The 25,817-nt window shown below is 40.9% G+C and overlaps 1 protein-coding gene across 1 annotated transcript in view; it reads left to right on the forward strand.

Moving 5' to 3' along the window:
- AAK1 (AP2 associated kinase 1) overlaps window positions 1–25,817 on the forward strand; it is a 159,166-nt gene that overhangs the window by 131,200 nt on the left and 2,149 nt on the right. Inside the window, exons 16-19 of the mRNA XM_007453420.1 lie at window positions 3,675–3,770; window positions 21,833–21,934; window positions 22,999–23,100; window positions 24,542–24,652. Coding sequence (XP_007453482.1) covers window positions 3,675–3,770; window positions 21,833–21,934; window positions 22,999–23,100; window positions 24,542–24,652 — 411 coding nt within the window. The remainder of the gene's footprint in view (window positions 1–3,674; window positions 3,771–21,832; window positions 21,935–22,998; window positions 23,101–24,541; window positions 24,653–25,817) is intronic.

A 25,817-nucleotide genomic window follows, 5' to 3' on the forward strand; every position in this document is an offset into this window, starting at 1 on the left:
TACGCGGGCCTCTCACTGTTGTGGCCTCTCCCGTTGCGGAGCACAGGCTCTGGACGCGCAGGTTCAGTGGCCATGGCTCACAGGCCCAGCCACTCCGTGGCATGTGGGACCCTCCCAGACTGGGGCATGAACCCATGTCCCCTGCATCGGCAGGTGGACTTTCAACCACTGCGCCACCAGGGAAGCCCTAATTTTTAAATTTATTGGTATTTTGGTCTGGTTGAAAGTGCTTCAAGTTGGATACGCCAAATAGTTGACTAAATATACCAAATGTATAAAGCATTGGTCATTGTCCTTGAGATAAAATGTCACAATGATGACTAGTTATGGTGCTGGGTAGGATATAGTTTCCCTGGAAAGGGGGTCATGGAATAAGCCCTAGGAGGGTCTTCTTTGACGCTGAATCCCAGCATTTAGTACAGTGCTTGGCTCAGTACACATTTGTTGAATGAAGGAAAGGAGTCGCTTTTTGCCAAAGGATAGGAGCTTGGATTCACCAATGTTAATAACAGATATCCCTAATCATTTTCCATCCACTTACAGTTTTAATGCCTAGTTCTTTCTTATCATACATTTTATGTTTTGTTTTTTGTCTGTATGAACTAATTTTTTTTCCTTTTTTGTTTTTGTTTTTGTTTTTGTTTTTTGCGGTACGCGGGCCTCTCACCGCCGCGGCCTCTCCCGTTGCAGAGCACAGGCTCTGGACGCACAGGCTCAGCGGCTATGGCTCACGGGCCCAGCTGCTCCGCGGCAAGTGGGATCCTCCCGGGCCAGGGCACGAACCCGTGTCCCCTGCATTGGCAGGCAGACTCTCAACCACTGCACCACCAGGGAAGCCCTGTATGAACTATTTTTTAAAGAGTTGTTTTTTGCTTTTATTTTTGCCTCTTCTCCCCTTAATACTTAACTTTGGAGGTTGTAAATGGCAGTATTTTTTTTAACGGCCCAGCCATTAGAAAACACATATTTGAGTAGAGTTAGGACAGTAATACCCGCGAACATATGTTGAGTACATGCTGCATGCTAAGCCCACTGGGTCAGTGCTTTTATGCACATTTTCTCCAGTGATCCCTCACAACAGCCCATGAGAGGCTAAGTGACCTGCCCAAGGTCATAGGTGGAGAATGACAGAGTAGAAATTTGTATCTGGGCAGCCCAGCACAGAAGCTGTAGTTATAACCACATCTCAGAAATCTTATAAATCAGTGACACTAAGCTTTCACAGGCATTACAAAACATCTTCATATTTTCCTCAATTTATCCAGCACTTTTCTATGAACATTTGGTATTTTCCGTTCGTTTGCATTTGTGGTGTGAATGAAGAAGAATCTTCATTCTTTACAAATGAAATAAAATTATATCTAAATCCCAGAAATTAGTGTGTCCTCACTTGTACGAAGTTCAGGGTGGCACCATTTTCTCCAAGTTTTCTAATCAAGCTCAGACCGTTCACTGATTTTTGAAACCTTCTAACCAACCAAGAGAGGAGAGAAGCAGGAAATTTGGTAATGAGCTGGGGAGGATGACACATGGGTTATCCTTAACATTTTTATGGTAAAAGCTGCAAAAATGTTGCTAAACTGTGTTCATACATTAGAGGAGGAACAGGCAGACAATTAAAACTTGACATTGTGTCTCTTTATTTAAAATACAGTAAGTTCCCTACATATGAATTCCGTTCCAAGAGCACATTCGTAAGTCCGATTTGTTCATAAGTCCAATTTGTTCGTAAGTCCAACAAAGTTGGCCTAGGTACCCAACTAGCACAGTCAGCTATATAATACTGTACTGTAATAGGTTTATAATACTTTTCACACAAATGATACATAAAAAACAAACACAAAAAATAAAGAAAACATTTTTAATCTTACAGTACAGTACCCTGAAAAGTACAGTACAACAGCTGGCATACAGGGGCTGGCATCTAGTGAACAGGCAAGAAGAGTTACTGACTGGAGGGGGGAGAGGAGGTGGGAGGTGGTAGAGCTGAGGGATCGTCAGCAATAGGAGATGAGGGCAAGCTGCACATGACAGTGTACGCCAGACGCGTGAACTAACTTACGTGATTGGACATAGGAACGCATATTCACATCTTTGAAAGTTCTCAACTTGAAGGTCATATGTAGGGGACTTACTGTATTTTTCTTTTGATAAATTATATACATTCATTTGCTAAAACCCCAAGGAAGCAAGATTGAAAAACTCATGACCCCATTCCAAGAGGAAAGCATTGCTAACATTTAACAATATTTATGTCCATAGTTTTATTTCTTTGTACATACTTTTTTCAAACATGAATTATACTATACATTCAATTTCATAATTTGTTCTTTTTCTTTTAATGTATTTCATTGTATCTCATTTTAAAATATTTCAGAGACTAAGAGCAGTGATTTTAACTCTTCTCTTCCTCCACAGTCCTTTAAAGAAGCTTAGTTAAAAGCCCACTTGAATGATATTCTTAAAATGACAAAATTATAGAGACTGGGACAGGAGTAAGGAGTGGGTGTGACTATAAAGGAGTACAAGGAAGTTCTTTTGTTTGATGGAATAGTTGTGTATCATTGTTTTGGTGCTTAGGCTAATTTATACGTACTATCAAATGGCAAGGAACTATAAACACACAAACACACACACACACAAATGTGAGTACATGTGAAAACTGAATAGAGTTTAGTTAACAGAATTGCCCTGGTGTCAGTGATATTGAACTATAGTTGTATGAGAACTCACCACTGGGGGAAGCTGGTTGAAGGGTTCACAGGGTTCTATGTACTGCAACTTCCTATGATTCTACAATTACTTGAAAATTAAAAGTTTTTTTAATCCACTTTATAAAAGGCTAAATTAGATTTTAATTCAGGAACTAACTCATTATTAAAATGCAAGGTAAAGAATGGTAAAGTAGGAGCCAGGAGACCTGTGTTTTGATCCTGGGTCTGCTGGTGGACCTCTGTTTAGTCTCTTAACTTCTGAGCTTCATTTTCTTTTCCGGAAAATAAGAAAATTATGGTAGAAAATGCTGAGATCCCTTCAGGCTCTGATATTCCATAGGGTGTATAGATTTCTGTAAATCTATAAGTTTGCCAAATATAGGATGAATGCCAATAGTATGGTAGGTGTAGTCCAGAGGTTAGGGTTTATCTAACCTTCCAAGAGGCGAGAAATCTGTTTTTCTTTCTGTCTACCTAGCACTACGTTAGACATATGGTGATAGAATAGGACTCAGTCCCTAAAGGACCTCAAGAGAGAAATGGGCACATAGGAAGTACCTATACACGTATTCTAAGTTACAGAATAGACAAAGTTTGTTTACCTACCAAAATGTGTGTGATAAGGATAGTAGTAATTGCGATAGGAATTCTGAAAGAGATCACTATAGACTGCAGTATCCAAGGAAGACGTGGAATTTCAGATGTACGACTATCCTACTTTTACCATTAATTGCATCTCAGACTACGTTGCAAGGACCAGACTGTACATCTCAGACATACTTTGCTATTACATTGAATTATATCCACTCCTTCTTTATTCTGCCTCTAAATTTAGACTTACTCTGTAATTTGAGTTGGGTTAAAAGATGGTAAATACATCTGGATTTACTTGATGTTTTCTGCTTTTCTCTTTTTTTTCTCTCTCTTCTTGACCCTTCCTTCCCCTCCAACCAATTCCAGCTGAAAAAAGGAAGGGTGGGCAGACTGTGGATTCTAGCCTTCCTCTTCTAAGTGTATCTGATCCTTTCATTCCTCTTCAAGTACCTGATGCACCAGGTAGGTAAATAAAACTGATCTGAAGTTACATCCCAGGGCTTCTTGAGAGTTCTGTTTTAAAGACTCCATGAAAAGGACCTGAATTCCAATACCTATTAATAGGTGCTATTGTATATTTTTAATGTCTCAATAAGAGGGGCAAAATTCTCTTGGGTCACTAGTCCTTAGCAAAGGTAATAAATTCAGCTCAGATTATACCAAGTTGTATTCCACATCATATCAGTCTCAAGTTTCATACCCTTGACTGTGTTAATGGTAATATAAAGGGCCTGTGTATCGCACAGAGCATTAGTTCAGTGTGATTATAACAATGTGGGGGGAAACCTATAAGCCTATGATAGAAGGAACAAAATGCTAATGGTGTGGTATAATGACTGGATTATGAGTGACTTCCTGTTCCTATTTTGCTATAATGTGCTTTTATTTTTAAAAGATACAAATACATAATAAAATTTGATAGGGGGTGTGAGGAGACCTCCGTTCCACTTCCTTCCACTATCTGGGCTTGACTCTTCATCATCGAAATAAGTACTTCTAATCTCCCCTACTGTCTGCTCTGTACCGATTTTTAAGTAAGCAGTCTAAAATAGTAAGAAACGGTTAGTGTAGTCTGATTGAAATAGCTTTTGAAACAATATCATTGGATGCTTTCCATTTGGAGTTCGTGAATGCCAAAGATTTCTCTTCGCGCTCCCCTCCCCATCCTTTTGGGGGAAGGGGAGCAGAATGTGAGGAACAGAAGCCACCCTTTCTCTTCTTTTTCAGTCTCTTTGAAAAAGCAAATAGATCCAGCTCCTTAGAAACAGCTGACAGGCATTTTGCTGCTGATAGTTTTTTCTTTTCTCCCATTCTTACCCCTGTCGATTTCTTAAACTAAAAGTCTTAAACTAAAAGAACCTGCTTGGTTTTTCTTCTCTCCCAAAATGTCAGAGGGATTTATTTGTTTGATTGCCTCAAGATCAGAAGTGATTGTGATGTGCATATCCTCTACTTACTAAGACAGACCACAGCTAGGTTCCCAAGACGGTTTTTATTTCTTTAAGTAGTTTGTTGACCCTTCTAAGAGGAAGAAGAAATTTTCCCTGATCGGGTAGCATTGTGTAACTTTATAGCTTGCTGGACCTGGAGGTAGGTCAAAAATATCTAAAGTCACTAGGGAATGATTCAGGATAGGGTAGTTAAAGAAAAGAGAAGAAAGAATCAACAGAGGTCCTTTTCTCTGTTGCATTCATCAGGCGTGCCCGGCAGGGCCAAGACAGGCCAGTTTCAAGCAGAAGGCTAGAAAGGATGGGCTGTAAACTCGAGCTGGGGCCCACTGGCTTCCTTTTCCTCCCTTTTGTGGCAGTCATAAAATCAGACAAGGAAAAAGGGATTATTGAGGCCTTCTCCCTTTGGTACCCCTTTGGGTCCGTGCCTTGCTCTTACCCAGATAGCCCATGGACTGCAGAACTGGATGGGTGACCTCTTGGCACAAGCCAGAGGATGAAAGCATAAATCAGACATGTCACTCCTTTGCAGTCCAGTGAATTCTCAGATCACTGAGCAAAAAATCCAGGCTTCTTACCATACCTACAAGACCCTGACTAGTCTGGCCCTTGGCTACCCTTCTAACCTGAGCTCACAGCATTCTTCCCTTCAGTCTTTCCTCCAGTAAGCTAAGCTAAGCTTATTCCCACATCAGGGCCTTTGCACTTTCTGGTACTCTGCCTGGAAAGCTTTTCCTTCTTGTCATTCGACATTTGGGTCTCTGCTTAATTGCTGTCTTCTCGGAGAGGCCCGATGTGGTCCCACGGGCACTGTCACTCACACCCCCTGGCTTTTTTCTTCCTAGCATTTATCATGACATTGTCTGTTTCTACTTGTTCATTCCTCTTTCTCCACCAGAATGCCAGTGTCCTGAGGGAGGGACCTTGTCTGTCTTACTTACCAGTGTACCGTTAATGCTGAGAACACTGCCGGGTGTAGCTGGCACTCAATGAGTATTTGCGGATTAGATGAATAAAGTAAATGAAACCTGAGGCCGAAAGGCTTTTGGCAGCCCCATTACCCTCCATTTCCGTCCCCAGCTACCGAACACCAGACTGCTATCTCCATAGCCTTCCGTCTCTTGAGTCCGCCAACCCCTAGCCAGGCCTCCTTCCCACTCTTGAGGGGGCATAAACAGAGGCACAGCCCACATGTCAGGAAGCTGCCAAACCCTGGGATGAAAGTAGTAGCTAAGCTCAGCAGATCGTTCAGCTCCTCCTTTCATGATGCTTTCCAGAATTCGGGCTAAGTATGGCATGTGACCACTGTGTCTTTGATTACCTTATTTACTGTTATATGCCCAGCCTGTAGCACATTCAGTTATATAGCTCCTTTATCCCTGTATCCTTCCTCAGCATCTTGAAATGCCAGAGTGAGGAAAGGGCCGAGAGTTTACGGTCTCTGGTACCTTGGCAGACTGCAGGTTTGTCTCCTGCCCCTCAAAGCAAGCAGTTTGTCACTCCCTCCACCGGTGGTGGACACCGGTCAGGTGTGTTGGTTGGTTGGTTGGTTGGTTGGGTTTGCATACATGCTTCCCTCCCACACACAGCCTTCCTGATGGTGAGAATCATGGAACCTTAGTGTCCTGACAACTATGCCTTTTGTGACTTAACATTTTATTTTATGCTTTTTAAATGTTTTCACATATGATTTCCTTTGAGCCAGAAATAATACTGACCGGTGGGTATGTCCAGTAATCTCTCTCTTTGTGAGTAAGGAAGTGAGGCCTTAGTGCTGCTGTGACTGTGCTCCTTCCTCTTGGTGGCTCACAGCACCCACACAGCGAGGGGTCGTTTGGGGACAGATCCCATCTCAATAAATCCTTTGACTAGAGAGCTAAATTTAAGGGTTAGGGAGATACAAGAATGGATTTGAACTTGTAAAAGCTTGGTTCTAGCCACTTAATAGCTAAGAGGTTTTGGTCAAATCACTCAAACTCTGTGTTCTCCCCCTCGTCAGCATTGGCCATAGTAGAACCTACCTGTGGACTGGCTTGTGTGGCTCAGATGAAATCATGTATTTGAAATTGCTTTGGGAACTCTGAATTAGTATAAAGATAGGAAGTGCTATAATAGCTTTGGTTCCAGGCCCTTATTCCCATGGGCGCGGTCCTAGTTATCAAGAAGTCTTAGCAGTGGTATTTTTGTCTTACAGAAATGAAACTTGCTCTTATGACCTATGACCTTTGCACAACTAAGAGCCATCAAAGTAGAACTCCTTGATATTAGCAATTGTTAAACTCTAAGTGAAGGGACACTGGATAATTGGAGGTGTTTTTCTTTCTTTTTTAAGGAGTATTTTTATTTTCCAAAGCATTGTAAAACAAATTTTCTTAGAAAATCTGGCATAAAAAAATCACAGCCGAGCATTTGTGTGCTCATAAAGCTGTCACATGAAGCCTAGCTCTAGTGAGCCTCATATGCTGTGTGTTCATTTATTTTGCCTGATGCTCATATGCTGTGTGTTCATTTATTTTGCCTTTTATTTGTATTAGGGAACAGATAAGCTATCTGGTTTTTTTTTGTTTGTATTAGGGAACAGATAAGCTAGGTGGTATCAAAGGTTTAAAAAAATGGTAGAGAAGATTGAGGAATTTTCTCTGAAAATTGGTGGAAAGATTTAATCATTTAAAAAAATTGTGGTAAAGTATATGTAATGCAGAATTTCCCACTTTAAAGTGGACAGTTCAGTGGCATCAAGTACATTTATATTGTTTACAGCCATCACCACCATCCATCCACAGAACTTCTTTTCATTTTGCAAAATCGAAACTCTGCCTATTGAACAATACCTCTCCATTCCTCTCTTCCCCCAACCCCTGGCAACCACCATTCTACTTTCTGTCTCTATGAATTTGACTACTGTAGGTGCCTCATATAAGTGGAATTACACAATATTTGTTCTTTTGTGACTGGCTCTTTTCACTTAACATAATGTCCTCATGGTTCGTGCATGTTGTAGCATATGTCAGAATTTCTTTTTAAAGCTGAATAGTATTCTGTTGTTTTGTTTATCCATCTGCCAGTTGACACATGGGTTGCTTCTGTCTTTTGGCTACTGTGAATAATGCTTCACTGAACGTGAGTGTGCAAATATCTCTTCAAAACTCAAGACTCTTTGAGGTACATACCCAGAAATAGAATTACTAGAACCGATGGTAACTCTATTTTTAATTTTTTGAGGAACTGCCATACTGTTTTCCACAGTGACTATACCTTTTTACATTCCTGCCAGCAGTGCTCAGAGTTTGAGGAAAACATTTTTATAGCAACCCCTTAATACTGACCTTTCAACATCAGTGTTCCACAAGACTGAGCAAGAATGCACTAGTTGCCCCGTAAGTGCCACTTCCTAGAATTAACAGCTGTTTTTTAAAAAGTACTTCTTGGCTTATGGCGCTCCGTCTTCTCTTGAAAAGTAAGCAAGAGGAGCTGTGTTTTCTCAGTGCTTTGTTGTCAAGATAGGCATTCCTCTCAGAGCTATTTGCTTGGCATCTCCGTCACTTCCAGTTGCTGTCTTGTGATATTTTAAAAGTCCAAGGTTGATCAGAGCATATGTCTTTACTCTGGAAAGTTTTTCTTCCCACAGATTCAGTTCTCTAAAATGGACTCGGAATGGGTCATGGTGGTTGACTTTTGATTCCAGCTTGCAGATGTCACAGATGGTTTAGTGTCTGGTTTCTCAGTGATAGGAGCTAGAGCGACAAAATTCTAAAAACGGCATCTCTCATTACAAGACATCAGGGCTTACACCCCAAGTCAGACAAGACGTAAATTTCCAAAACCACAAAGCTGTAGCAGCCAAATCATCTTTTTCGATGGGGCTTGCATCTGGCTCTTCCATGTCTGTAAGTTCAGTCTGCTTTAGTCCTCATAGCCGTAGTCCTAACTAGGGTTGCAGTGGGCCTTGAGCAAGCCCTTAGTCCTACTAGCCTGTATAAATAGATATCTACCCTCATCTTTGATATTTTAAAAGAGAAAAAGCTCACAACTTACGGTATATCCTGGTCTCCTGCCAGGAACTGGTTCTGACTGTCTGACCTTAGACTGGTTTATGAAGGATTTGTACCCTTTTCTGTGATTTATATTTTCAGTTACTAAGTCTTGAGAGGAGCGGTATGAGAATCTGAAATGGATTAAACCCTGTCTCCAGCTCTAGCAGCTGCCCCCTCCTCTCTTCCCCTAATCCCTCACGCCATTTGACTTATGTTTAAGGAGAGGGGAGGTGCTCAGAAGAAAAGACCCTTTCATTCCCCCCTTCATTTCAAAGTACTAACAGTCCTCTCCTTTAAAAGCACTCTCGGTTTCCATGGTCCAGGCTAACTAATTCTGCATCCATTTTTCTTCAGGGGTCCACCTTCTCAGTCTTTTAACCATGATTTCAGTGCTTTTCCAAGCTCTTAACCTGACTCATTTTTATTTGGGACCCCCTAGAGACTTGAGAAAGAACAGATTATAGTACTGGGAATGTGATAAGAAAATCACACCAACAGAAAAATATGAGCAGACAATTCACAAAGGACAGAAGATGAATTATCAGTAAATAATATTTTTCTAAAAGTTCACCATCATGATGAATCCAAAAAGTACCAATTATAAAGCAGTGAGGTGCTGCAGCTTCTGCTGTCAGATTGGTAAAGATGAAAAAAAGCTACCACCCCAGGCTTGGTGAAGGTATCAGAAAATGGACACACTCAGATCCTGCTAGTGGGAGTAGCAGTTAGTACACCTTTCAGGGAGGACAGTGTGGCCTTTAAGATTTTACTTCCTTATTGACTTAACAATTCTTTTCTAATACATTGTCTGAAGAGCACATGAGTATGCTTAAATATTTATTGAACGTTCAGAGTTTATAGGAAAAGGTTGGAAGAGCATTCGTTAAAAACTCAATAGTGGCTGTTTCTACAAGGGAAATTATGGGTAGTTTTATTTTTATCCTTTTTCTTTAATTTTTTAGCATCTTTATTGCAATATAATTTTTATTAACATATTTATTGCAGTATAATTGCTTTACAATGGTGTGTTAGTTTCTGCTTTATAACAAAGTGAATCAGTTATATATACACATATGTCCCCATATCTCTTGCGTCTCCCTCCCTCCCACCGTCCCTATCCCACCCCTGTAGGTGGTCACGAAGCACCGAGCTGATCTCCCTCTGGTATGTGGCTGCTTCCCACTAGCTATCTATTTTACGTTTCGTAGTGTATGTGTGTCCATGGCACTCTATCACTTTGTTCCAGCTTACCCTTCCCCCTACCTGTATCCTCAAGTCCATTCTCTAGTAGGTCTGCATCTTTATTCCTGTCTTGCCCCTAGGTTCTTCTGACCATTTTTTTTCTCTTTTTTTTTTTAGATTCCATATATATATATTAGCATATGGTATTTGTTTTTCTCTTTCTGACTTACTTCACTCGGTATGATGATCTCTAGGTCCATCCACCTCACTACAAATAACTCAGTTTCGTTTCTTTTTATGGCTGAGGAATATTCCATTGTATATATGTGCCCACATCTCCTTTATCCATTCATCTGTTGATGGACACTTAGGTTGCTTCCATGTCCTGGCTATTGTAAATAGAGCTGCAGTGAACATTTAGGTACATGTCTCTTTTTGAATTAAGGTTTTCTCAGGGTATATGCCCAGTAGTGGGATTGCTGGGTCGTATAGTAGTTCTATTTTTAGTTTTTTAAGGAACCTCCATACTGTTCTCCATAGTGGCTGGATCAGTTTACATTCCCACCAACAGTGCAAGAGGGTTCCCTTTTCTCCACACCCTCTCCAACATTTATTGTTTGTAGATTTTTTGATGATGGCCATTCTGACCGGTGTGAGATTATATCTCATTTTGATTTGCATTTCTCTAATGATTAATGATGTTGAGCATTCTTTCATGTGTTTGTTGGCAATCTGTATATCTTCTTTGGAGAAATGTCTATTTAGGTCTTCTGCCCATTTTTGGATTGGGTTGTTTGTTTTTTTGATATTGAGCTGCATGAGCTGTTTGTAAATTTTGGAGATTAATCCTTTGTCAGTTGCTTCATTTGCAAGTATTTTCTCCCCTTCTGAGGGTTGTCTTTTCATCTTCTGTATGGTTTCCTTTGCTGTGCAAAAGCTTTTAAGTTTCATTAGGTCCCATTTGTTTATTTTTGGTTTTATTTCCATTTCTCTAGGAGGTGGGTCAAAAAGGATCTTGCTGTGATTTATCGCAGAGTGTTCTGCCTATGTTTTCCTCTAAGAGTTTGATAGTGTCTGGCCTTACATTTAGGTCTTTAATCTATTTTGAGTTTATTTTTGTGTAAGGTGTTAGGAAGTGTTCTCATTTCATACTTTTACATGTACCTGTCCAGTTTTCCCAGCACCACTTATTGAAGAGGCTGTCTTTTCTCCACTGTATATTCTTGCCTCCTTTATCAAACATAAGGTGACCATATGTTCATGGGTTTATCTCTGGGCTTTCTATCCTGTTGCATTGATCTATATTTCTATTTTTGTGCCTGTACCATACTGTCTTGATTACTGTAGCTTTATAGTCTAGTCTGAAGTCAGGGAGCCTGATTCCTCCAGCTCTGTTTTTCCTTCTCAAGATTGCTTTAGCCATTCGGGGTCTTTTGTGTTTCCATATAAACTGTGAAATTTTTTGTTCTACTTCTGTGAAAAATGGCACTTGTAGTTTGACAGGGATTGCATTGAACCTGTAGATAGCTTTGGGTAGTAGAGTCATTTTCATAATGTTGATTCTTCCAATCCAAGAACATGGTCTATCTCTCCATCTATTTGTATCATCTTTAATTTCTTTCATCAGTGTCTTATAATTTTCTGCATGCAGGTCTTTTGTCTCCTTAGGTAGGTTTATTCCTAGGTATCTTATTCTTTTTGTTGCAATGGTAAATGGGAGTGTTTTCTTAATTTCACTTTCAGATTTTTCATCATTAGTGTATAGGAATGCTAGAGATTTCTGTGCATTAATTTTGTATCCTGCTACTTTACCAAATTCATTGATTAGCTCTAGTAGTTTTTTGGTAGCATCCTTAGGATTCTCTATGTGTAGTATCCTGTCGTCTGCAAACAGTGACAGCTTTACTTCTTCTTTTCCGATTTGGATTCCTTTTATTTCTTTTTCTTCTCTGATTGCTGTGGCTAAAACTTCCAAAACTATGTTGAATAAGAGTGGTGAGAGTGGGCAACCTTGTCTTGTTCCTGACCTTAGTGGAAATGCTTTCAGTTTTTCGCCATTGAGGATGATGTTGGCTGTGGGCTTGTCATATACGGCCTTTATTATATTGAGGAAAGTTCCCTCTACACCTACTTTCTGCAGGGTTTTTATCATAAATGGGTGTTGAATTTTGTCAAAAGCTTTCTCTGCATCTATTGAGATGATCATATGGTTTTTCTCCTTCAATTTGTTAATATGGTTTATCACATTGATTGATTTGCGTATATTGAAGAATCCTTGCATTCCTGGAAAAAACCCCACCTGATCATGGTGTATGATCCTTTTAATGTGCTATTGGATTCTGTTTGCTAGTATTTTGTTGAGGATTTTTACATCTATGTTCATCAGTGATTTTGGCCTCTAGTTTTCTTTCTTTGTGACATCTTTGTCTGGTTTTGGTATCAGGGTGATGGTGGTTTCATAGCATGAATTTGGGAGTGTTCCTCCCTCTGCTATATTTTGGAAGAGTTTGAGAAGGATAGGTGTTAGCTCTTCCCTGATGTTCGATAGAATTCGTTTGTGAAGCCATCTGGTCCTGGGCTTTTGTTTGTTGGAAGATTTTTAATCACAGTTTCAATTTCAGTGCTTGTGATTGGTTTGTTCATATTTTCTGTTTCTTCCTGGTTCAGTCTCAGAAGGTTGTGCATTTCTAAGAATTTGTCCGTTTCTTCCAGGTTGTCCATTTTATTGGCATAGAGTTGCTTGTAGTAATCTCTCATGATCCTTTGTATTTCTGCAGTGTCAGTTGTTACTTCTCCTTTTTCATTTCTAATTCTATTGATTTGAGTCTTCTCCCTTTTTTTCTTGATGAGTCTGGCTAATGGTTTATCAATTTTGTTTATCTTCTCAAAGAACCAGCTTTTTGTTTTATTGATCTTTGCTATCATTTCCTTCATTTCTTTTTCATTTATTTCTGATCTAATCTTTATGACTTCTTTCCTTCTGCGAACTTTGAGGGTTTTTTTGTTCTTCTTTCTCTAATTGCTTTAGGTGTAAGGTTAGGTAGTTTATTTGAGATGTTTCTTGTTTCTTACGGTAGGATTGTATTGCTATAAACTTCCCTCTTAGAACTGCTTTTGCTGCATCCGATAGGTTTTGGGTCGTCGTGATTTCATTGTCATTTGTTTCTAGGTATTTTTTGATTTCTTAAGTGATCTCTGGGTTATTAAGTAGTGTATTGTTTAGCCTCCATGTGTTTGTATTTTTTACAGATTTTTTCCTTTAATTGATATCTAGTCTCATAGCATTGTGGTCGGAAAAGATACTTGATACGATTTCAGTTTTCTTAAATTTACCAAGGCTTGATTTGTGACCCAAGATATGATCTATCCTGGAGAATGTTCCATAAGCACTTGAGAAGAATGTGTATTCTGTTGTTTTTGGATGGAATGTCCTATAAATATCAATTAAGTCCATCTTGTTTAATGTATCATTTAAAGCTTGTGTTTCTTTATTTATTTTCATTTTGGATCATCTGTCCATTGGTGAAAGTGGGGTGTTAAAGTCCCCTACCATGAATGTGTTACTGTTGATTTCCCCTTTTATGGCTGTTAGTATTTGCCTTATGTATTGAGGTGCTCCTATGTTGGGTGCATAAATATTTACAATTGTTATATCTTCTTCTTGGATCGATCCCTTAATCATTATGTAGTGTCCTTCTTTGTCTCTTCTGATAGTCCTTATTTTAAAGTCTATTTTGTCTGATATGAGAATTGCTACTCCAGCTTTCTTTTGGTTTCCATTTGCATGGAATATCTTTTTCCATCCCCTTACTTTCAGTCTGTATGTGTCTCTAGGTCTGAAGTGGGTCTCTTGTAGACAGCATATATATGGGTCTTGTTTTTGTATCCATTCAGCCAATCTGTGTCTTTTGGTGGGAGCATTTAGTCCATTTACATTTAAGGTAATTATCGATATGTATGTTCCTATTCCCATTTTCTAAATTGTTTTGGGTTCGTTATTATAGGACTTTTCCTTCTCTTGTGTTTTTGTCTAGAGAAGTTCCTTTAGCATTTGTTGTAAAGCTGGTTTGGTGGTGCTGAACTCTCTCAGCTTTTGCTTGTCTGTAAAAGTTTTAATTTCTCCATCAAATCTGACTGAGATCCTTGCTGGGTAGAGTAATCTTGGTTGCAGGTTTTTCTCCTTCATCACTTTAAATATGTCCTACCAGTCCCTCCTGGCTTGAAGAGTTTCTGCTGAAAGATCAGCTGTTAACCTTATGGGGATCCCATTGTGTGTTATTTGTTGGTTTTCCCTTGCTGCTTTTAATATTTGTTCTCTGTATTTAATTTTTGATAGTTTGACTAATGTGTGTCTTGTGTTTCTCCTTGGATTTATCCTGTATGGGACTCTCTGTGCCTCCTGGACTTGATTAACTATTTCCTTTCCCATATTAGGGAAGTTTTCAACTATAATCTCTTCAAATATTTTCTCAGTCCCTTTCTTTTTCTCTTCTTCTTCTGGGACCCCTATAATTCGAAGGTTGTTGCATTTAATGTTGTCCCAGCGGTCTCTGAGACTGTCCTCAGTTTTTTTCATTCTTGTTTCTTTGCTCTGCGGTAGTTATTTCCACTATGTTTTTTTTTTTTTGGCGGTACGCGGGCCTCTCACTGTTGTGGCCTCTCCCGTTGTGGAGCACAGGCTCAGCTGCCATGGCTCACAGGCCCAGCCACTTCGCTGCATGTGGGATCTTCCCAGACCAGGGTACGAACCCGCATCCCCTGCATCGGCAGGCGGACTCTCAACCACTGCGCCACCAGGGAAGCCCTGTTTCCACTATTTTATCTTCTAGGTCACTTATCCATTCTTTTGCCTCAGTTATTCTGCTATTGAGCCCTTCTAGAGAATTTTTAATTTCATTTATTGTGTTGTTCATCGCTGTTTGTTTGCTCTTTAGTTCTTCTAGGTCCTTGTTAAACGTTTCTTGTATTTTCTGTCTTCTATTTCCAAGATTTTGGATCATCTTTATTATCATTATTCTGAATTCTTTTTCAGGTAGACTGCCTATTTCCTCTTCATTTGTTAGGTCTGGTGGGTTTTTATCTTACTCCTTCACCTGCTGTGTGTTTTTCTGTCTTCTCATTTTGCTTAACTTACTGTGTTTGGGGTCTCCTTTTCACAGGCTGCAGGTTCGTAGTTCCTGTTGTTTTTGGTGTCTGTCCCCAGTGGCTAAGGTTGGTTCAGTGCGTTGTGTAGGCTTCCTGGTGGAGGGGACTAGTGCCTGCGTTCTGGTGGATTCGGCTGGATCTTGTCTTTCTGGTGGGCAGGTCCACGTCTGGTGGTGTGTTTTGGGGTGTCTGTGGACTTATTATGGTTTTAGGCAGCCTATCTGCTAATGGGTGGGGTTGTGTTCCTGTCTTGCTAGTTGTTTGGCATAGGGTGTCCAGCACTATAACTTGCTGGTCGGTGAGTGGAGCTGGGTCTTGGCGTTGGGATGGAGATCTCTGGGAGATTTTTGCCATTTGATATTACATGGAGCTGGGAGGTCTCTTGTGGAGCAGTGTCCTGAACTTGGCTCTCCCACCTCAGTGGCACAGCCCTGATGCCTGGCTGGAGCACCAAGAGCCTTTCATCCACACGGCTCAGAATAAAAGGGAGAAAAAATAGAAAGAAAGAAAGAGATAAAATAAAGTTATAAAAAATAATTATTAAAAAAATTTTAAACAGTAAAAAAAAAAAAAAACGGACAGACAGAACCCTAGGACAAATGGTAAAAGCAAAACTATACAGACAAAAATCACACACAGAAGCATACACATAGACACTCCTAAAAAGAGAAAAAGGGGAAAAATGTATATATCTTTGCTCCCAAAGTCCACCTCCTCAATTTGGGGTGATTCGTTGTGTATTCAGGTATTCCACAGATGCAGGGTCCATCAAGTTGACTGTGGAGATTTAATCCGCTGCTCCTGAGGCTGCTGGGAGAGATTTCCCTTTCTCTTCTTTGTTCGCACAGCTCCTGGGGTTCAGCTTTGGATTTGGTCTCGCCTCTGCGTGTAGGTCGCCTGAGGGCGTCTGTTCTTCGCTCAGACAGGACGGGGTTAAAGGAGCCGCTGATTCGGGGGCTCTGGCTCACTCAGGCCGGGGGGAGGGAGGGGTACGGATGCGGGGGAAGCCTGTGGTGGCAGAAGCCGGCGTGACGTTGCACCAGCCTGAGGCGCGCCCTGCGTTCTCCCGGGGGAGTTGTCCCTGGATCCCGGGACCCTGGCAGTGGCGGGCTGCACAGGCTCCCCGGAAGGGAGGTGTGGATAGTGACCTGTGCTCGCACACAGGCTTCTTGGTGGCGGCAGCAGCAGCCTTAGCGTCTCATGCCCGTCTGTGGGGTCCGCGCTCTTAGCCGCGGCTCGCGCCCGTGTCTGGAGCTCCTTTAAGCAGCGCTCTTAATCCCCTCTCCTCGCGCACCAGGAAACACAGAGGCGAGAAAAAGTCTCTTGCCTCTTCGGCAGCTCCAGACTTTTTCCCGGACTCCCTCCCGGCTAGCTGTGGCGCACTAAACCCCTGCAGGCTGTGTTCACGCCGCCAACCCCAGTCCTCTCCCTGCGCTCCGAGAGGAGCGCGAGCCTCAACTCCCAGCCCCGCCCGCCCCGGCACGTGAGCAGACGAGTCTCTCGGGCTGGTGAGTGCTGGTCGGCACCGATCCTCTGTGCGGGAATCTCTCCGCTTTGCCCTCCGCGTCCCTGTGGCTGCGCTCTCCTCGGCGGCTCCGAAGCTTCCCCCCTCCGCCACCCGCAGTCTCCGCCCGCGAAGGGGCTTCCTAGTGTGTGGAAACCTTTCCTCCTTCACAGCTCCCTCTCAGAGGAACAGTTCTGTCCCTATTCCTTTGTCTCTGTTTATTCTTTTTTCTTTTGCCCTACCCAGGTACGTGGGGGAGTTTCTTGCCTTTTGGGAGGTCTGAGGTCTTCTGCCAGCGTTCAGTGGGTGTTCTGTAGTTGTTCCACGTGTAGATGTATTTCTGATGTATTTGTGGGGAGGAAGGTGATCTCCGCGGCTTACTCTTCCGCCATCTTGAAGCTCTTCCTACTTTTATCCTTTAGCTTATCTGTATTTCCCAGATTTTATACAATAAACATGTATTATTTTTACACTAAGGTAGAAAACAATTGCAGTTTTTTTCTCAAATGAGGGGCAAGCTTCGATATTCCCCCACCTCGTCACCCTGTTCTCCTGGCCACTCATGTCTGGGCTGAGTTTGCACGTTGAACAGCTCTCTGCGTTTCCCAAAACCTGTCACCTTGAGGCCACACATTTTAGCTCCTGCCCATGTCACTGAGGAGCCCTCCAGGTGTTCTTCACTGCCATTAGTACCAGTTCAGAGTTCCAGTGTCATCACTGAGCAGTCCATCTTCTAAGCCGCCAGTTCGTACTTCCTGTTTTTCCCCTCACACTGGCTGATTGAACTTTTAGAGGTGGACAGCACCTTTACATTTATCTTCATTTTATCAATAAGAAAACTTAGATCCAGAGAGAAACAGTGATTTGCCCAAAGTGCCACATAGACTTAGTGCAGAACCCAGGTTCCCTGGCTTTCAGTACCTTTTCTTCCTCTACTAGACCACACTGCCTCCACCTCCCACTTCACTTTATTCAAGGAATTTTGCTTATTCTGTTCTCATACCAAGGCATCTGAGTAAAATCTAGAACTTCACCTGCCTTCACTACCGTAGTCTCAAGCATCTGTGGCCGGCTGACCTATCTAGTCCTCTTACTTAAAGGAGATGTTAATCCTCTTTTAAGGGCTAAGAACTTCAATTTATATGCACATGTACACACATTAATTCTGATAAATATGCCCATTTAATCCTAAAAGCCCTTTAAAGTAGTTCCTATCCTCTGTTTACAGGTGAGAAACTGATGCTTAGAAAAGTTAGGTAACTTAACTAAGTTAAACTCAGGCCCTTTGACTCTTTCATGTTGCTTATTCATTTGGGAGGATTTTGCAGACCCCAAATGAAAATGTATAGCATGACAATAAAAGATTAAATGTTTCTCAGGAGGATTAAATCATTGCAAAATACAATTTATGAATTATTTCTGGTTTTCGTTCATCTGTCACTCTGTATAATTGAGAATTAGTGTGTGTCTTTGTACATTTCAGGTATGAACTGTCCTAGAAGATATGTTTTGTTTTTGCATCCAGAGAAGCCATTTCCCATGATTCAAGTAAAATTTTAAAAATCTTTGTTCATTATGTAGCAACAAGTCTCATCATACGTGTAGAACTTGATCAAGGTTTGGGATCGTAACGAACACTTCCTGCATAGTTTCCTAAATTCACCGCCTCTTCTCTGCTCTTTCCCACCCCGGCATCATGATACATGGCCTCAGAGAGTTTTTATAAAAATGTGACAGAGAGGCCAGAATTCATAAAAGGAAGGATATCAAACCCAGACCTTGATGCACCTGGGAGGCCTCCAGACTGTGATTTAGAGACTGTCAGCCTCCTGTACCTCCCATTACAATCTTTCCCTCCCATTACAATCTGTCCTCACATTCTTCATTTACAGTGACCAAAAATGACCAGTAATAGCTTAAAATTTATCTTCTAAGAGTCTGTACACTTTAAAGCAATCAAAGGCTTAGTTAAACCAGGAGATTGAATCTCCATACATAAAGCTCTGGGTCCTAGTCCTAGCTAGCTCTGTGGCTTACTTGCTGTAAGATATTAGGCAAGTTACTTCCCCTCTCTGGAGCTGTTTCCTCATCTGCAAATGAGAAGGCTAATTGGATAAGATCTAAAGTTCTTTCCAGTGGTAACATATCTTTTATAACTTGACCATTGTGCATGGGACCATGTTTGTGTGAAAACACTTTCTCCTCTGGTTATGGAGCTAAGCACACCCTGTAGGCAGCATGTGGAGGAAACGTTGAAGTCAAGTCCAGGCTCTACCATGTCCCATCTGTGACTTTGGGCAAGTCATGCATTCTCACGTCTTCTGATGTCCACTCTCAACTGTATCAGTATTCCGAAACCCAGGTTTTTTTGTGAATAATGAATGAAAATGTTTGACATTGAACTCTACAAATGCAAGTGACAACCACTGTTATAATAGCACCTGGGGGTCAGTACTGAGTAACCGACAGCCGCAAGAGCCCCAGGAGTGAAAGAAGCCATTTTTGCACAGGCTGCCGACGTGACTTGTGCAGCGGCCCCGGACTCTCACTCCTGTTTTTCTGCCTGATGTTACTCTGACCCCTGCTCCTCCCTCCCACAGTTCTAAGATTTGAATATTCCTAAGCAGCAGTGACCACCCAGATTATCTGTGTGAATAGCCTGTTACTTCGAGTTTTGGTCGGAAAAGAATGTGGCAGTTTACCCCAGCCCCACCCCATTCCATCTTACGATACAACACAGGTACGCACGCATGCACACACGTACCCTTTTACCCTCATGCTTTTTGCTAATGGCTAATTTTAAAAATAAGATTCTTGTTGAAGGACCTGCTTTTTTGCCATTGATCCCCTGTTCTCCCCACCTCCCCAATAAAGCCAAAAGGCAGAGATTTGACAGAGGACGAGAAGGAACCGGGAACTGGGGACACAGAAATTAAGAAGACACCTTCCCTGGCTTCAGGGCTGCAGGAGAAGCGAAAGCAGAGTGTTCCAGAAAGTTCCTAATGTGGCAGAGAGGGTGGAGAAAGGCTTAGAGATGGTATTTGCGTGACTAATACAAAAAGGTTAGGGGGAGGTGTCTGTATTTTACAGATAAGGAGATCTGTTTCAGGAACTGCCCCAGGGTCACACCCAGTCACTGGAGAAGCCAAGACAAACTGCTGTATGAAAAACAAGTAATGTTGGGGCCTTTACTTTTTATCCAGTGCTTCACAAGATTGCAAATATCTGAGTGCTAAAAGTGATAGAAAATCATTTTTTTTCTTTTTAAGTGAGAGAACCTTTCGGGGTGGGGGGAATAAAACAAAAGCTAGTGTTCAAGATAATGAAAAATCAGACTTTTGGGGGAAACCATCTTACTTTTGCCAGTATGCTGAAAATTGTCCAAGATATTTTAAGCATCTTTTCTTATAATGTCATGTACAGTTCAAGATTAGTGCTGATGTTATTACACTTGTATACTTGGTTAGAACCCTGGGTTTTTTTCCCTGCTGATGAGAGGCTGCTTTCTTCCTTCCTTCCTTCCTTCAATATAAATTAGGTATAAATGAGATATGTAGCATATTGGTATTTAATTCAAAGATAGCCGCATGTTATACATTTCAAAGATGGTAAATTGGTTTCATGTATGAAAATGGCTTTTTCTGCAGTATGTTAATTGGACCAAAGCAAATTATCTTGCCAGGACGCTAAAATCCATTATTTTGTTTCATCTGTGTAGTTATAGATCACCTAGATTACAGATCACCTAAAATTTGGTTTCTATCCCTCAGTGAATATCAATTTCATCTTTGCTTATCTGGATTCCTGATAGCCTTCATTAAAATGTTCATTAAAATGTTATACACACATACTTGAGCTTTGCATTTCTTTTTCTCAGACATTTTAATTCTAGCTTTATCTTAAAGGCAGTTTATTTTTGTGATAGAAAAAACATTGTTGACAGGCCTTTAACTGGACAAATTATAGAATTTATGTGGTCTCAGTCTCTTTGTAAGTAAAAGGAAGTATGAGCTCTAAATTCCCTTCTTTCTGTAAGAGTCTGTGATTCATTATTTTGTGTCAAGTTAATGCTCTGCTTTTTTTTTTTAATTGCTTGAGAAACTTTATTTTAATGCTCTACTTTTAATAAGTTACAGGTAGAGAGTTGTTGATGTATCAGGCTAACGAGTTGTCTTGGAAGGATCCTTAATGTGTCCATGTTATCACACGTTAAGTTATCAGGTGTGACAGATCTGGTGGCTTCTCATGTCCTTTTGTTTTTTTAGCCAAAAGACATCAAAAGTAATCCATCTGCAGGCTTAAGTGAATTTTATGAGATTTGACCGTTTAATAATAAGAGTATACCAGGGGTGTCACAAGCAGACGATAAATGATTGTTAAAGTTAACTTAGGTGTGGTTTCATTGCTTCTCTTGGTGAGTCATAAACCATTTCTAAATGCAAGACAAAAAAAAAAAAAGAGAGAGAGAGAGAGAGAGATTCAAAACTAAGCCCAGGAAGAGATATGAATACACAAAGACTTATATGCATATGTTTATGGAAGCTTTATTTTTAATAGCTAAAACCTGGAAATAACCAAATATCCGTCAGCTGATGAATGAGTCAACAAAATGTGGTCCATTCATACAGTGAAACACTACTCAGCAATAAAACAAACTACTGATGTATGCCACAACATTGAGGAATCTCAGGAACGTTATGCTAAATGAAGGACATCAGAAAAGACTACATACTATGTAGGAAATGGTAGAAAAAGCAAAGCTATAAGGACAGAAAGCAGATCAGTTGCTGCCAGCGTCTAGGGGTAAGAGGAAGGCATTGACCAGAGAGGGGCACAAGGGTCCTTTTTGGGGTGATGGAAATGTTCTGCCTCATTATTTACGTGGTGCTTATGTGTACATTTGTCAAAATACATCAAATTGTACACTTAAAATTGGTGGCTTTTATTCAGTGTAAATTATACCACAAATTTAAAAACAAACTTAGGGCAGCATCTTGAATGCCTTACAAAGCGACTACTTCATTTGGAAATAATCATTTTTAAACTTTGAGGGCCTATTTTTAACAAGATACTAGCAGTATTTGTTTTCATGCTGAATCTATGTAAAATTTTGACCCCTAAAATGTGTTTGTATAGAAAATGGTAAATGATCGGCTTACTTGAATATCTCATTGCATTTTTGCTTTCTCTTTACTTCTCTGCCCAACCTAGAAAAACTAATCGAGGGACTCAAATCTCCTGACACTTCTCTTCTGCTCCCTGACCTCTTGCCTATGACAGATCCTTTTGGTAGCACTTCTGATGCTGTAATTGGTAAAGTCATCATCTCTGTTTCTTCAGTCATGCATGATATGTGTGTCTGTTTCAAAAATGGCAACTAACTGGTTAACAGATCCCTCCTGAGTAGACCTGCTGAGGAGCGGAAATGTCACGAAGCCTCCTGGTGTTGGAGTGATGCCTTGTGCTAACCCAGAAGCCAGGGCTGTTTAATCTCCCTTGTTATCGCCCCAAACGAAGAGTTATCTCTGCCTTTCAGCAGCACAGCACCGTTATTTATTCTTGAAACACTGAGATTTCTAGAGTGAATTTCTTGTGAACTAGGGGGAATGTGGAAAAATTCACATTTCGTTACAAAAGCTTCATGAAAAAAGTTGGTTTCCAGGTGGACTTCACCTTTAGCAGATTCTTCTTTAGAAGGCCTCTGTATGTGCCAAGTGTCAGTAACTGAGAAAACATTTGCCCCATGTTGAGGCCCTATGAGTAGAATCCAGGGCAGGGGCTTGATCTGCTTGCTTTTACATTTTCTTGTGCTCCAGCCGCAAGGCAGGCAAGACCTATAAAATGTCTGGGGCCTCTGTACTACAGGAGCACAAAGTCCTAGAACTCAGAAATGCCATGACCCTTCAGACAGATGTTCCTCCAGCTGGGGCATGTCACATGGTAAAGAGTACCTCCAGCTACAGCATGGCATGGGATTTGAGGTGGACTAGTGGCCTTTGCAAGGCACAGAGCATGTTTGGCCCCAAGTTTATCCCTTAAGAAAAGCACAATTACCAGAAGACATTAAGGTGCCTTTGAGCCTATGTCTTCTGACATGTAAGAGGTCTACTTGAATAGCTCTCATTCAGCATTTATCTGTAAAAACTGAGAATCACCGAGACTAGCCACCGTGGTTCACCTTGCACGTGTCTGCTCTGTCAGTGAAGCCCAGACACTCGAAGCACCAGAAAGAAAGCAACTTACTGTGCTTTCCATCTTACCTGAGATGGGCATTTTAGAGACATGCAGAAGAAAGCCTTCACAGAATCATCCAAGGAACCTTCTGATTACCTTTCCCTTACCCTTTCCTCTCCTCTCTTAATGCTCTGTAACAAAAGAAAAAGCTGATGTTGCTGTTGAGAGTCTGATACCAGGACTGGAGCCCCCGGCGGCCCAGCGCCTCCCCTCTCAGACGGAATCTGTGACCTCAAACCGCACAGGTCAGTCAGGAGTCTCTGGGGCTGCAGGAACTGGTCAGTTCGGGGAGCCCTCTGAGTCAGGCTTTCCACCTGCGGCAGATGGTCCTGGTCTTATTTCACAGCCTTGTTAGTTCCTCCTGGAATGGATGCTCTGCATCATTACAGCCCCAGCTTTAGATGTTGAGTGATGTGTTTCCTCAGTAAAGAGTAGAGTACCTTTTTGGAGCCATGTTCTTTGTAGAGTGATACCTGGGCTTTCTTTGGTTTCAGTCTGTCTTTATTGAAGATTTTTGTCACTGGTGGCGGGTTCCCTCTACTTCCTTAATTAAAGACTCTGCTGAGTTGTACGGATGCCCTTAACTCCTCCTGGGTACTGAGCAGTCTTTTGGATCTAACAGTGTCAGTGATGTCCATGGGGGCTCGTGTTATGTATGTTAACATTCTATTCGCAGCACAGAGCTTTAATCACATCTAGGTGATTTGCTATTAAATTGTAGGCAAAGTTGAAATCTTCCCTGGATCCATTCCTTAACTACAATTCCTTAAATACAGATTTGATAACCTTCATTTTTATTGAGTCCATAATTACCTTGATAAAAGTGTCCACTTTGCTCACTTGGAACAGAAACAATTAGAAGTCTAGGAAATATGAGAATAAACTCATCCAGGTTAAAAAAAAAAAATGACACAGAAGACAATATGGTTGTTTTTCCTTGTGCTTACTTGGCTGTTTTCTCCTAGAAAACTCTCCCAGAAAACAATTTATGTGTTGAAATACTTGAACTCTGAATTTAATCTTCCTTCTGTTCCTTAACTAAAAGCAAAATCATGTGTTCCAAGGAGCAATTCAGATTTAAAGAATACTAATAAGAGACAAGATCATTCTATTTTGACTGGGGATTGGGTTGAGTTCTGAAAAAGTACTGCCTAATCATGCCATATTCTGCTAATAATAAGCCAGGGACAACCCCCTTCTTGTCAGCTTGGATACCTCATCTTATAGCAACTTTTTTTCAGTGAATGTTTAGGGGAGGTTTAAGTGAAATTCTTTAGTTGCAAAGTCCTTTTTCCTAAATGGCATTTGCTGAGAACTGAGTTGCCAAAGTTTTATTGACATCCAAACCATTTACTTGCTTAACCAGCAACCTCTGAGCAAAAAAATTCTTCCATATTTATATATATCTGTTAAGAGAAGTTTAGAAATACATGTTTCTCTAGATGAAAATACAGGGTGCTTAACGGGTTTCTTTGGGTTTTCCTTCTCCCGCCTTGGCTTGTATGTATAATGTATTGGGTTGGCCAAAAAGTTCGTTCGGGTTTTTGTACGCTCTTACGGAAGAACGAACTTTTTGGCCAAGCCAATAAATGCAATAACTTAAAGGCTAAGACCTAACCTCGTGATATTGTTATGTGTGCCATTTAATGCCATCACCGACCTGGGATGCTGTTAATCTGGACTCAGATTCTCTCACCGGGGAAGATTCCCTGATTGATTGCTCTCTGCTTTCTAACCCTACTGCTGACCTTCTGGAAGAATTTGCCCCCATAGCGATCTCTGCTCCGGCCCATAAAGGTAAATGCTTTCCTCTTCTTGGGCCCACATGTATCCTTAGAGGAGACAAACTGAGCAACTCCTGAGAATTCTCCTTGACAAAAGTCTTTGCTAGTGAAGTTTTTTAACCACCTCCTTAAGTGGAAAACTTGAGTTTGTACCCTTAGCCCCTGTGTTAAAGTTCCTCTCAGTAAGAATATTTAATAAGGCTGTGGGACAACAGACTGTGGAGATGTTGCTTTCTGGCAGTCAGGTATTCCATGCTTTCTATTAAAGACAGAGCTACATACCTTTGCAGTCAGCCCAAGGTTGAGTTGACTGTCCACTAACTGACTAATTAGATACTTGTTGGCCTTAGAACTTAAAACTGTTTCATTAAATCAGATTTAAAATTCTTTGATAGTGATTACTACAATAAAGAAAAAAGCATCATTCTTCAAAAGTCAGTCTCAAAGATTGAACTCGTAAAAGTTTTGAATTTTAGTTAACCTTTGAGTCATGATTAATTACTGGGTTTCTTTTTCTAATCTACTGTTTCCATTTCTTAGTCTTGGGTTAATACTGGTTTGAAATTCTGAGGGACAGAGGTAGCTTGAATTGAGTTCTATTCAGTGAATAGTTCGTGAGAGTGACAGGCACTATGCCTGGCTTACCGTAAGCAGGCATTCACTAAACTTTCTGGGCTTAGATAGTGAACGTGGTTTTCTGGAAGGAGCACATACATATTAAAGGAACAGCTTGTAAGTCCTTTCTGAAGGAAATTTAGGAAGGAAGCCTCCCTGAGATAACTAAAAAATAATTAGCCTTTGGTTTGCAATGGCAATAGCTGAGTTTTTGTTTTTACCCTTAATAGCATTAAAATGACTATGTTTTTATAGAGCATGTAGGGAGAAGTTACCTATTTAGCCAATTATGTCTGACAGGAGTGTGTCAGCAGCAATGCGTAATTACAGAGAAACATCACTTGCAAAATAGGTGCTCAGCTAGCACTTGCTTGTAGAATGGAGAAGAACTTCTGGTAAACTTCAGCTTGAAATCTCAGTGCACGTGATCTTCTGCCCCAACATTACTGGGGCATCAGTGTTTGAATGTCTTTTTTCCCAATCACAGGGCAGTGAGTTCTTTCAGAAGTATTCTGTTTGCCTTGTATACACTGGTTACTTCTTTTTTTTTTTTTTTTTTTTTT

The sequence above is a fragment of the Lipotes vexillifer genome, unplaced genomic scaffold, assembly GCF_000442215.2.
Source record: "Lipotes vexillifer unplaced genomic scaffold, Lipotes_vexillifer_v1.1 scaffold253, whole genome shotgun sequence".
Classification (NCBI taxonomy): Eukaryota; Metazoa; Chordata; class Mammalia; order Artiodactyla; family Lipotidae; genus Lipotes; species Lipotes vexillifer.